This window comes from Phragmites australis, chromosome 19 (genome assembly GCF_958298935.1).
Source record: "Phragmites australis chromosome 19, lpPhrAust1.1, whole genome shotgun sequence".
NCBI lineage: Eukaryota > Viridiplantae > Streptophyta > Magnoliopsida > Poales > Poaceae > Phragmites > Phragmites australis.
In genome coordinates, this window is record NC_084939.1 from 20,827,850 (window position 1) to 20,839,409 (window position 11,560).

The window sequence follows — 11,560 nt, forward strand, 5'->3', positions numbered from 1 at the left end:
GTAAGCATTTCTATCATTACTTCTCTGTTATTTGTACATTATGCTAAATTTTTATTGTCACATGTACGTTGAAGTGTGCACTCGGGTAGTTCATTCTCTAGCTTTGCCCCTGAGCCCATCCATAGTTTATTGGAGACGCTGCACCTCTTCTTTCAGGAAATTCCATCTATACCACCAAACTTGATTTGGTACCCAATAATACCATAAAAAAGTCCCCACTTTCATTCATACCACAACTCTTTCAATTTTGTTCCAACTATACCATCGACCGTCTCCTTCCCTGTTAAGGCCATTTATCAGGTACCAAAGTACCCCTCCTGTTCGTCCCCTCGACCTCGTCTTTGACCCCATTCCCTCAACCGGCCACCCCACAAACCAGGCTGCTGTTCAAGGTCATGAGCCACCAACCCGGGATCCTCGTCGCCCCTAAGCCTCCGAGATCATGACTTGTTCACCCAGGTTGAGTATCTGCATCCTCCGCATTCCTTTCCTGCTATTTGTGTTCCTAGTTTCGCCATGGCCTCCTCGTTTGCTGCTGCTAGTGGTGCTCCTGATCCAAAGACAGCCATGGACCATCCTATAAGGAGAGGAGAGAGAAAAAGGAATTAAAGTGAAAGAAAGGAATTAAAGCAAGTTTTGAGTGAAACAATCCACAATCAGATTCGATTGGTTGCAAGTGAGAGAGAAAATTCCTTAATTGGGAGTCGAATGGAATTAGCAAACGAAGGGAAACAAAGAAGATAAACAAGGGAATCGAATTAGTACAGTCTCATCTCGTTGTTGTGCTTCCGCATCCACCGCAACTTCTACGGCTCTCTTTGATTCTAGCGTCCATATTTTCTCTCCTCGTTGCCAAGCCAACCAGTGCGATTCGTCTCGTGTGCAACCTCCACGATTCGTCATCCACGCCTCTTGTGCAACCTCATAAGAGAAGCTTTGTTGCCGTCGATGCCTACCATAGCCACCGAGCGCCACTGAGTCAGGTCTGGAGGGTATTCCGGGAAAAGAAGAAAACGGAAAGACACAAAGAGATGGAAGGTGACGGTGTCATGGTATGAGCGAAAGGAAGTTAGAAATGTGATGGTATGGATGGAAGGGGGAGATTTTTTATGGTATTGTTGGGTATCTGGTTAAATTTAGTGGTACAGATGAAACCATTTTATACACACGTGACTCTGCTTCTTATCATGCGCTGAGATATTAGTGCATCGCTCGCATATATATTTACCACATGTAGTCATGGGGCACCATGATTTGAAGTCTAAGGTCGTCTAGTACAAGATTAAGGAGGATTTAATTGGATTAAGTTTGCCTTATTGCGTGTTGCTTGTGTGGAGTTGCCTGTGGTTTAGGTTGCTTTGGTTCTCTGGTAGGATTTTGTTTTGGGCTCAGGCTACTAGGGGAGGGAAAAACCTGTCGAGTCGGTTTTGTTCTCTGTTTTGTTCGTTTTTGTTATGGCACCGTATGCTCATGTGGCTTCTTCAGAAGACGGGTAACTAAGGCCGTGTTTGTTTGCTGCTTTTGGTTCTGCTTCTGCTACTAGTAGAAGCCAGAAGCTAGAAGCCAGAACAAACGAGGTTCTGGAGAAGTGGCTTCTGGAGAAACCAGAAGTTTGCTTCTGAGAAAAATGAATTAAAGCTGAGAAGCTCGTTGAGATGTGTTTTTCTGAGAAGCTATGTGCTGAGAAGCTAAAAATTTATTGTAGAAAGCAACAGTTTATTTCCAAAAACAGCTTTTCAGACAAATCAAAAGCACAGCTTTTCAGAAAAACTCAAAAGCAGAAGCTCAAACAAACACGGCCTAAGTTCCTATTCTCCAAAAGAAAAGTAGCATTTGTAGATACTTTTTCCTTCGTTTATTTAGAATGGTCTGTCCAGGTTAATCAGTACCAGACACCAAATAGGAGTTCATCACAATGTTCCTCACAGTCCAGAAGTGTAGCTCACTCCCGTGCCACCCAACCACGAGTCCCCCAAGATAAAATTCGCCACAGTGAACCTCGTGGCATCCGAGGTGGACAATGACGTGTGCACGCCAATCCACCTCACCCGCTTACTTGTCCGGGCACCAGGCCCGCTGTTACCGTACTCCCCATAGTACAGTGTGCTCAACGCGAACTGACCTGCCCACTCAAGCCACCCTGCTGGAGCGATCGAACGGTCGAGAAAGCTCTCCATCACGACCGTCCGTGAGTACTTCTGCCACGGACGGCCCAGATACACCGGCGTGGCCCCGAGGTCCGACGCGCCAGCGATCCGGCACCTGTGGATGGAGATGCCGGTGTTCTGGTTCGGGTCGGTCCGGCCTTGGGCCGTAACCGTGTCCTTCTGGCCCTGGCTGGGCCTCCTGGGCTGGATATTGCAGTTCTGGATGACCACGGCGGAGTTGCCGAAGATGAAGTCCACCGTGCCGGCGATGTCATCCTCGGTGTAGAACTGGCGGTTAGAGTGCACGTAGAGCGTGTCCTGGTACGCCTGGACGGCGCACTGGTACACGACTGAGAGGTCCCCGCCGACGCGCAGCGCGACGGCCTGGCCCTTCTCCGGTCCGGCGATGTTGACGATGGTGAGGCCCTTGGCGATGAAGCCCGAGCCCATCGCAGCTGCATCACAAAGACAGATAGAGATCACAAAAAGGCCTTGGTACGGAGAAGACAATGGGGACTGTAATGTCGAGCACAAATGCGCAAAAAGTGTGAAGTGGGCGACATGGCAAGTGAGACGTCGCTGTCGACGCGGCATTTGACGGTGCCCATGGTGCGTGGTGCAGCCATGAACCATACATGCATGGTACTAGTGTTAGTTTACGAGCTACATGTAGGTGAGATCGATGGGAAAAAAAGTCTAGGAAAGTGTATACGCATCCAACGATCAAATCCAACCAACGCATCTTTCACTTGCTTGCCCATTTGCATTCAGAAGTTCTACAACTAGTGATTCTACAGTTCGGTGTTGCTGAAGCTGTTTGCATAGCAGATTGCAAATTTAACTTCACTGCTCTTCTTAGAGGCCAAATCACTTCACACGTGAAAAAGAAAAAGGTTTGCAAACGAATTAAAGAAAGCATACGATGGCTAGGTGCATGTGTCGCTTTTACACTCGCTCTTCCTACTCCTTTGAAAACGAAAGGAAAAAGTCATAGAGTTAAAAGTAGATTCTTTGGTCAGTTTACTCAATGGATCAACTCAAACTTGCTGTAATCTCTTCGCTTTATTTTGCTTTTTCCCCTAATGCTTCCCTTGTACACAAACTCTTTTTTTCGGTCTTTTAATATATTTATAATATGTAGTGACTAAGTCCCTCCAACTTCATAAAAAAACGAAAGAAAAACGGTATTGTTATAACTTGCCTGGGTGAGCTCTCACTTGATTTTTGTATTCTCCCTCTCCACCTCGCTTTCTCCCTCTCCGACGAGCTCCGGTCGCCTTCTCCGCCTCCGGCGAGCCCTTCTTCTGCAGCTCCGGCGACGGAGATCCGCCCCGATCTACTCCCTCTCTGACGAGCTCCGGTGAAGCCAAGAGGTTAGGGTTTCGGGGTTTCGGGGCCGAGGTTAGGGGTTTGAGGTCCTCGGGCTTAGAAAGAGGTGTTAGGGAGGGAGGTTGGCCCGACGGAGGAGGCAGTTGGTGGGCGGTGTGGCAAGGCGATGAGGGCGCCGCCGACCAGGGTGGTGGAGGACGCCAGGTGGGGAGGGTCGGCGGCGGGGGCGTCAAAACGAGATGGGTTAGCGAGGGAGTGGGCGGCGGAGGTGGATCCGGCGGCGGGGGCGAGCGCGTCGATGGCTGGTGAGATCGAGCGGAGCATAGTCGAGTCGGAGGAGGAAGAAAACGGTTGGCCGTTGATCGAACGGAGCGGACGACCCAAAATTCAGGTGAGAGTTGAGCCGAAATTGCCCGGTTGATAGCTAGACAGTTGCTAAATTTTACTCTTCGAAAGTATCGTGTTTGCCTACTTAACCCTCTTAATTTGCTAAATATTTAAGCATTTCTTAGATGCTAAATATAGTTTTTATCTCAGTTGAAGGCTTTGATAAATTGGAATTTTGGTGCGTGTGCTGCGTACGTGCATGAGAAGATAGAGATGACTAAGTACGTACCGACGGTGGCGGAGGCATAGGTAGTGTAGCCGTCGGCGGCGCTCTTGTGGCCGACGATGACCGTCCTCCCCTTGCCGTCGCCCATCAGCATCACGTTCTTCTGCTTGCTCGAGATGCTCACGCTCTCCTCGTACCGCCCGGCCTTCACGTAGATCACCTTCCTCCCTCCAACTCCGACGCCGCGGCCGCCGTTCGCCGTCACGGCCGCGATCGCCTCGCTGATGCTCCGGTGCGTCCCGCTGCCGTCCAGTGCTACCACGGCGTCCGTCGTGATGCAGCTCGCGGGCGACTCCAGGAGTTTCCTGTCATGTTGGGACACCCAGGACGGGAGCGCCGTCCCGTTCCCGTCTGGTGGTGACGGCGTGGGCGGCGCGGACGGTGGGCTGCCGCCGCTCCCGACCGCCTTGAGCCTGTTGGCGTGCAGCGCCAGCGCCGTGCCAATGAACTGTGCGAGTGCGGAGACCTGCGCGCGCACGGCCTCGCGCCCCGTGGAGGCCGGCACGGCGGTGAGGCTGTCGCTGCACGTGCCCTGGTTCGTCAGCGCGGCGCTGAGCCACGTGGTCACCCCGTCCGTGTCGCCGGCGGCGGAGAGCGCGTCGCTGAGCTGGTCGAGGCTGATGTCGAGAAGCTCGGCGCAGTCGTCCACGCCTGACGGCAGAGCGCCAGGCAGACGTGCCGACGCCGACGACGCCGAGACGTTGCGCGCCAGTGCGCGCGCCGACGTGGCCCGCGCCATCGCGAACCGCACGGAAGCCGCGAACGGGTCCCTGGCCGTTGCCAACCGCCCCGCGGGTGATGAGAGCGCCGTCTCGCACGCGCTCGGGTACGGCGTCGATTGACAGATGGCCGTGACGTTCATGTTCGACGGCGAGGTGGCGGTCCTCGAGACGGCGGCCACATTGTTGTCTCTCGATGCCGCCGCCTCTTGTTGCTTTCCGGCAGTGACGACCACTACCGTTACGAGAGCTAGCACCGTGGCAGTGGCACAAGACCATGCAACAACCGGTAGCCTTCTCTTCTCTTGCCTCTCTTGTGAGCTCGCCCTACAGAACGTCTCCATTGTTCGATCTGCGTGTTAAGTGCATGGGTATAGTGTACAAGAGCACAGGGGCCGGCAGAGGTTTTATAGAGTAACGCATTTTTCCACGGCCTTGTTGGTGACACCAATCATCGGAAGCCTATTTGGCCAAGAAGCTGGCCCCAGAAATGCCGAGGGCCATATCACCCGGGATGTAAAATTTGTAACACCAGTACATCAACTGGTACGCCTGCACGTGCTAGAAATAGAAATATTTTAGAAAATATATGGATAATAGAACTTAGTAAATATCTATAATTTAAGATTTAGAGGTGACTGATCTGCGCATATTGACCATATTTTCTTATTATATTCCACTACTTAATCAAAGCCTTGTGCAAAGTTATTTTTTATTTTGTTCCATGCTATTCATTAATATGTATGTGGGACATCCATGGTACAATATTTTCTTTCTTTCTTAGTTTTACTCCGGACTCCATGACATAATTATGAGAGATCTAAATTAATGTTTAGGTGAAAAGCATATACAACGTTGGGCAACGCCACTTTAGATTAATTTTATTATAATGGTAGATGTGGGTAATTTAAAAGCATGTACTTGGGTTCTTTTGTTAGTTTTTTCAGGATGGCAGAGGTGGGTACTTTAGAAGTAGATATTGGGGGTACTTTAGGTTAATTTTTTATAATAACAGACTTGAGTGATTTAGAAGCATGTACCGATGGTTTTTGGGTTATTTTTTTCATAATGGCAAATGTGGGTAATTTAGATCTAATGGCTATTGTTATCAATGATGACTAGAGTCCAACAAATCAATGATCGAATATTTTTCTATTTTGTAAGAATTTCTTCAATTTCTCTCTTTTTTTCTAGCATGTCACATCTGAGTATTAACGTGGAGGCTCTAAAAGAAATTTCCAATTAGTAATAGTAAGATATGTTTCTCCAACGTCAACCAACGAGTGAATAATTAACACTTTCTCCGGCCAAAATGTTTGTTGGTCAAGATTTTTAGCTTTGACTATCAATACATAAAGAATTACATAGATTAGGTCTAAAAAAGAATTACATAAATTAACAACTTAAGATTGATTTTACCAGATTAATTATTAAAAATATTTTCATAGCATAATCATTTTTATTTGAAATTTTATATTATGACAGAATTCTTAGTCAAAGTGTCACCTTGTAGACAATGTTGCTGTCCTAAACAATATACATTTACTCTTAAGTGTATCCCACATTGTGTCAAACCTACCTTGCGACCTGTCAGAGATGAGAGGAAGACACGGCGTGGAGAGATTGCTTGAACAGGCTAAGGTTAGGGTTCAGAAAAGAGGAGGGGAGGGAGGCCAGCCTAGGGTAGGTGGCGGTGTGTGGGGTGGGTGGTGGGTGGCGCGACAAGAGCAGCAGTGAGGGATGTCACCGGCTACCGGTGGAGGAAGGCTAGAGGGTGGTGAGCCGCGGCACTGACAGAGGCATGAGGGGTGGTGGTGGAGGGTTCCAGCGACCAGTGAGGGAGGGACAGGCAAGAGGTTTAAGAAGGGGTTCAGACGGGTCATGCTTGCATTTCGCTCTATGGGTCACGCTTTATTCCTGTCCATTAGAATAGATAAGTTCATCCTTTACAACTGGCATGTGTATCTAGGCCCGACTATTGCAGACCACCATTTTAATTGACAAAATTGCTGCATATTGTCTCAACCATTCGATCGCGATTGAACAATTACCCCTCTGGCCATCGAACGGCTGAGAATCTTCCTCCACACTACTGGAACATCGCATGCTTGAGCTATGGGCAAGCTCAACTTTGACAGGGTGAAAGAGGCAGTTCAAGCGTGTGCACATGCAGACGTTATGGTCTTGGCTTGTGCATGGATAAAAAGGGGAAATATTCTCGCAGAATGGCGCACGCTAAACGCAGAGCGAAAAAAGGCAAACCAAGAATTGTTTCTGAGAAACCAAGTTGAAATGTGTCTTGATTTATATGTGATGAGTGATTGACAAGATTGTCAATTTGGTTTGTCGAGTTTCGGATTGCCTAGGATATGCGGAGAGTCCACACATTTGTTCGGATAGTCTGCAGATTTGGAGTTAAATGGGATTTGCGGACTGTCCGCATATTTTTACGGAGAGTCCGCACTTTTGCGGAGTTTGAATTGTGTTTTCAGCTCTGAACTTCTTCCTTGCATTGGAACTTTTTGGGCAATGTCTTGAGTTGATTTGAGTTTTTAATTGAGCATTTTGATTATGGACTACTTGGAGTTGGAGTTGGAGACATGTATTTGCTTGTCTCATGGTATGCAGGTGACAGATGCAACTTGGCGGTCGACGACGGGTGATCGGGGCCACACGTGGTGCTTGGTGTCGGATGATCAAGGAGGCTGGGCGGAGTCAGGAGTGATCCTAATGGTACACGTGGAGGTCAAGCAAAGAATGGATGGTGGATGAAGACGACGTGTTGACAAAGTCAAGCGAAGGGGATGCCGGTGCAAGTGACAAGGCGGCCCGAGGGATCAGGAGCAGGAGAGACTTGCTGGTGGTCAGGATCGCGAGACGGAGAACACGCGTCAACATCGGAGTGCTTGCTTGAGGCGAAACATGTGGCGGCTAGTCACGCTTTGAGAAGCGTGCTAGGGTTTGGCGGTTTAGCCTCAAAATCATGGAAGAATTGGAGGGTCACGTGGCATCATCGTGAAGCTTGTATCGAGGCGAAGCTAAGTCATGGAGAAGCTATGGCCATTCGATGGACAGAGCGAAAAACGGACCAAAATGCTCCGATGGTAGGTGAAAGAGCACTACCGGTGAAGGGTATTTTGGGAACAAGAAAACTTAATGGCCAAGAAAACTCTCAAAGGCTATAAATAGAAGGGTAGGGCTGTGGGGGAACCTTGAGCCAGCCATTTGAGAGCCTAGAGTTAGGTTTTGGAGAAGAGGGGAGGGTAGGCTTAGTCTTTGTATTAGGCTAGAGCTTTTGTAAGAGAAAAACTTCTATAATCTACCGAAAACAGGGCTATCCTCTATTTGAAATGAAGTTTATTTTCTTGCAAGTGATCTTGTTCATCTCCTTCTAGTCTCCTGCTTTTGGTTCCCTTGCCTTCGTGCAAGTTTTTCTAGTTTTCTGTTGATTTTCGATTTTCCTTTGGAGCTGCGTTTTTACCCCTTTGCAAAGTTATTCTTCTCGTTGCTAAAGGTATAAACACTCACATACTCATGTACATGAGTAGGTCTTGAGTCCCCTTGCCTCTGTCCAATCAACTTGGAGAGTTTCATTGCCCGGTGTCCATCTTGTTGGATCTTTGAATTTCCTTTGCAAGTTTCAGCCTTTTTAGGGGGATGAGTCATGGATTGGGTCACTGTGGAACCTAGTGTTCAATTCCAACCATGACACTCACTTTTCGATCGTTGTTCTCTGGAAACTCCGGACTCTCCGCTCTTTTCTCTGGACTCTCCGAAAACTCCGGACTCTCTACTCATTTCTCCGGACTCCAGATTTTCTGGGTTGATTCAGAGTTTTCGCTGCTTCAGTGTTTTGCTCTTTGTTGTGATTCTCTTGTAGAGCTGCGTTAAGTGACTGAATAGGAGAAGACCATCAATTTCGAAAGAAATTTGTTGTGACGCATATTCAACCCCCTCTAGTAGCCACCCTCGATCCTACAATTGGTATTAGAGCCAGTTTGATCACTTGTTGACCTGAACTAGTTTTGTGATCCGTAGGCAACATAGAGAGAAGTGGGAAGATTCCGCTATTTGATGACCGTGATTTTTCATACTGGAAGGTGCATATGAAGGCTTATCTTCTATGCAAAGTAAGTGCAATATGGGAAATAGTTGATTCCAACTACGAGATCCCTACTGTTCGCACGACTTAGGTTCAAATCGAACAGTATGAGGCCAACAACAAGGCTAGAAATTTTTTGTTCACTAGACTGAGTCATAATGAGTTTGACAGGGCCCTGCACTTCTGTACTGTCTGGGAGATCTGGACTACTTTGAGTATCTTTCATAAAGGCACTAATTAGATTAAGGCCAGACGTCAAAGCACATACAACTAAGAATACCAAATGTTTGTGCAAGGGCCCGATGAGTCTTTGGATACGATGTTTGCTCGCTTTGATGGAATTATTAGCAATCTTCGATCAACTGGTGGTTTGCCCTATTCTGACCATGAGAGAGCGATCAAGCTTCTCTATGCTCTTGACCCTAGCATATGGGAAGTGAAGATCTCGAGTATTGAAGAGTCTCCAAGTTACAACATGTTGATTTGTGATGAACTCTTCAGCAAGCTTAAGCCCATCGAGATAGCCAAGGCAGCTCGGATCGGTCTTGGAAATCCCCTATCTCAGAACATGGCGTTGGTTTCTAGACCTAGTGGTGGCAATCAGTCTGCAGCTGGCTTTTCTTGTGCTAACACTTCATCGAGTGGATTTGTTTTGTCTTCCTTGGTTTCTGTCAAGAGGAGCAGGTGGATGCACTGGATGATGAGGACCTTGCGCTGATTGTGAAGAAGTTCACCTGCTTCTACAACAATCACCGAGACCGAAGGAGGGGTGGTTCTCATGCCTGCTTTGAGTGTGGTGACACTACCCACTTCAAGGCGGATTACCCCAAGCTCAAGAAGAGGGAGGACAGCGACAACGACTACAACAAGCACAAGAAGAAGAACAATAAGCCCTTCTTCAAGAAGAACCACGACAAGATGGCCAAAAAGGCAGCCAAGGCGGCTTCTAGGGTGTTCGTGGCGGCTCTTAGCGACATCGACATCTCTTCCAGCAAGGAGGATAGCTCAGAGGGGGATGAACCGCAAGCAAAGAACAAGAAGAAGGCCAAGGACTTCATCGGCCTCTGCTTTATGGCAGATGACAACAACGACGATAGCAACCCCGAGCTGGATCCTTCTGAGGTATTGCCTTCCGACGACCAGCTTTCCATCTAAGTTGATACCTTGAATGATTCTCTCGTTAGCCAGGATATGTTACTTAAGAAAACTGTGCGTGAGTTGAAGGTTATTAGGCCTAAGTATGACTCTATCTCTATTGAACTTGCATTACTTAGGTCTAGGCCTGATGTTGAGGAGTGTGAGAGTTGCCTGATTATCATGGCTGAACTTGCCGAGCTTCATAATGTGCATGCTCAAGTTGCCAGTCGGCTTGAGAGTGCCGAGAAGAAGCTCCTTGAGGAGGAGTCTAAGTCTACTCTCTTAAGTGCTTGTAAGAATTGCCCTTTGCTTGCAAAGAATGTTGAACTAAAAGACAAGCTCCTGAAGTAGCTAGAGTCTAGATTGGAGAGTGCTGGGAGTTCTAAGAATGTGCAGCCAAATTATTCCACCTGCACCATCTTTCAGGACAAACTCAGCTGGATTAGAGGGCAAGTTCAAAAGCTTTTAACTGAGAATGAGTACCTCCTTTCTCTAGTGGAGAAGTGCTTAGAGGGCAAAGTGAAAATGAATTTGATCTTGGCCAAGACCAATATGTGTGCTAACAAGGAGAGTTTGGCTCTTGGATAGGGTTTTGATAGGGTGGCTTACAGTGGGGAGAGTAAGACTGTATTCACCACACCTACTACCCTAGAAGCTGAGAAGTCCAAAATCAATGTCACACCACAACCCATCAAGAAACTCATTCCTCAACCCACAAAGAAAAAATCTGCACCATACCCCAAGAGAGCTCCACAGCCTAAGGTGAGAGAGCTTGTGAGAGAGCCCCAAGTGACCAGCAGTCGAGTTTCCAAGAGACGCTACCACTGCACCTACTGCCAGAGAGAATGTCACTTGGTTGGGTTTTACTTTCGCCGTAGGAGAGATGAGCGGCGTTAGTGGGAATGGAGCACCCGGGACATGTACCGCCCCTCTGTTGGTGTACATGAGCATTTTTCTCGCTTCCACTCATGAGTCCCTAACGCTTTTCAGTTTATTCCTTGAGGTGTTGCCCGGCATGGATTTTACCATGAATCGTATGGTTTTGGTCCACGTGTAAGAGGCTTTGAGTCCCAGCGCTTTGATGGACCACGTTTTCCTCATCGTGGTACTCGGCCCAGTGTGTTGGTGTTGACTTGCATGCACCTACTGTTTCTATTTCAAGACGGATGACCCAGTACTAGATTCCTAGGAGGTTTTTGAGTAACCCCAGTACTGTGCCATCCACCTTCTGTTCTTCTCATATGTAGGTGGCAAGCGGAGGCCTGGAGAACAAGTGGCTCATTGACTCCAGTTGTTCACGTCATATGACCAGAGATTCATCATGGTTCTCCAGCCTCACCCCCGTGAAGCGACACGAGTACATCACATTCGGGGATGATCGGAAAGGAAGGGTGAAAGCCAAAGGTATGGTAAGGGTGAATGAGAGTTTCACTCTCAAGGATGTAGCTTTGGTGGAGCATCTGGGATACAATCTTCTCTCTGTATCTCAGTTGTTGGATGAGTACTTGGAAGT

The 11,560-nt window shown here is 48.0% G+C and overlaps 1 protein-coding gene across 1 annotated transcript; it reads right to left on the bottom strand.

Moving 5' to 3' along the window:
• Positions 1 to 1,837: 1,837 nt before the first annotated feature.
• On the bottom strand, positions 1,838 to 5,167 carry LOC133900746 (pectinesterase-like). Its single transcript, XM_062341976.1, has 2 exons — positions 4,093 to 5,167; positions 1,838 to 2,602 (listed from the first exon to the last, which is right to left on the bottom strand). The coding sequence occupies exons 1-2, from the start codon at positions 5,150 to 5,152 to the stop codon at positions 1,923 to 1,925; spliced, it is 1,740 nt and encodes a 579-aa protein (XP_062197960.1). The 5' UTR covers positions 5,153 to 5,167; the 3' UTR covers positions 1,838 to 1,922.
• Positions 5,168 to 11,560: the final 6,393 nt, after the last annotated feature.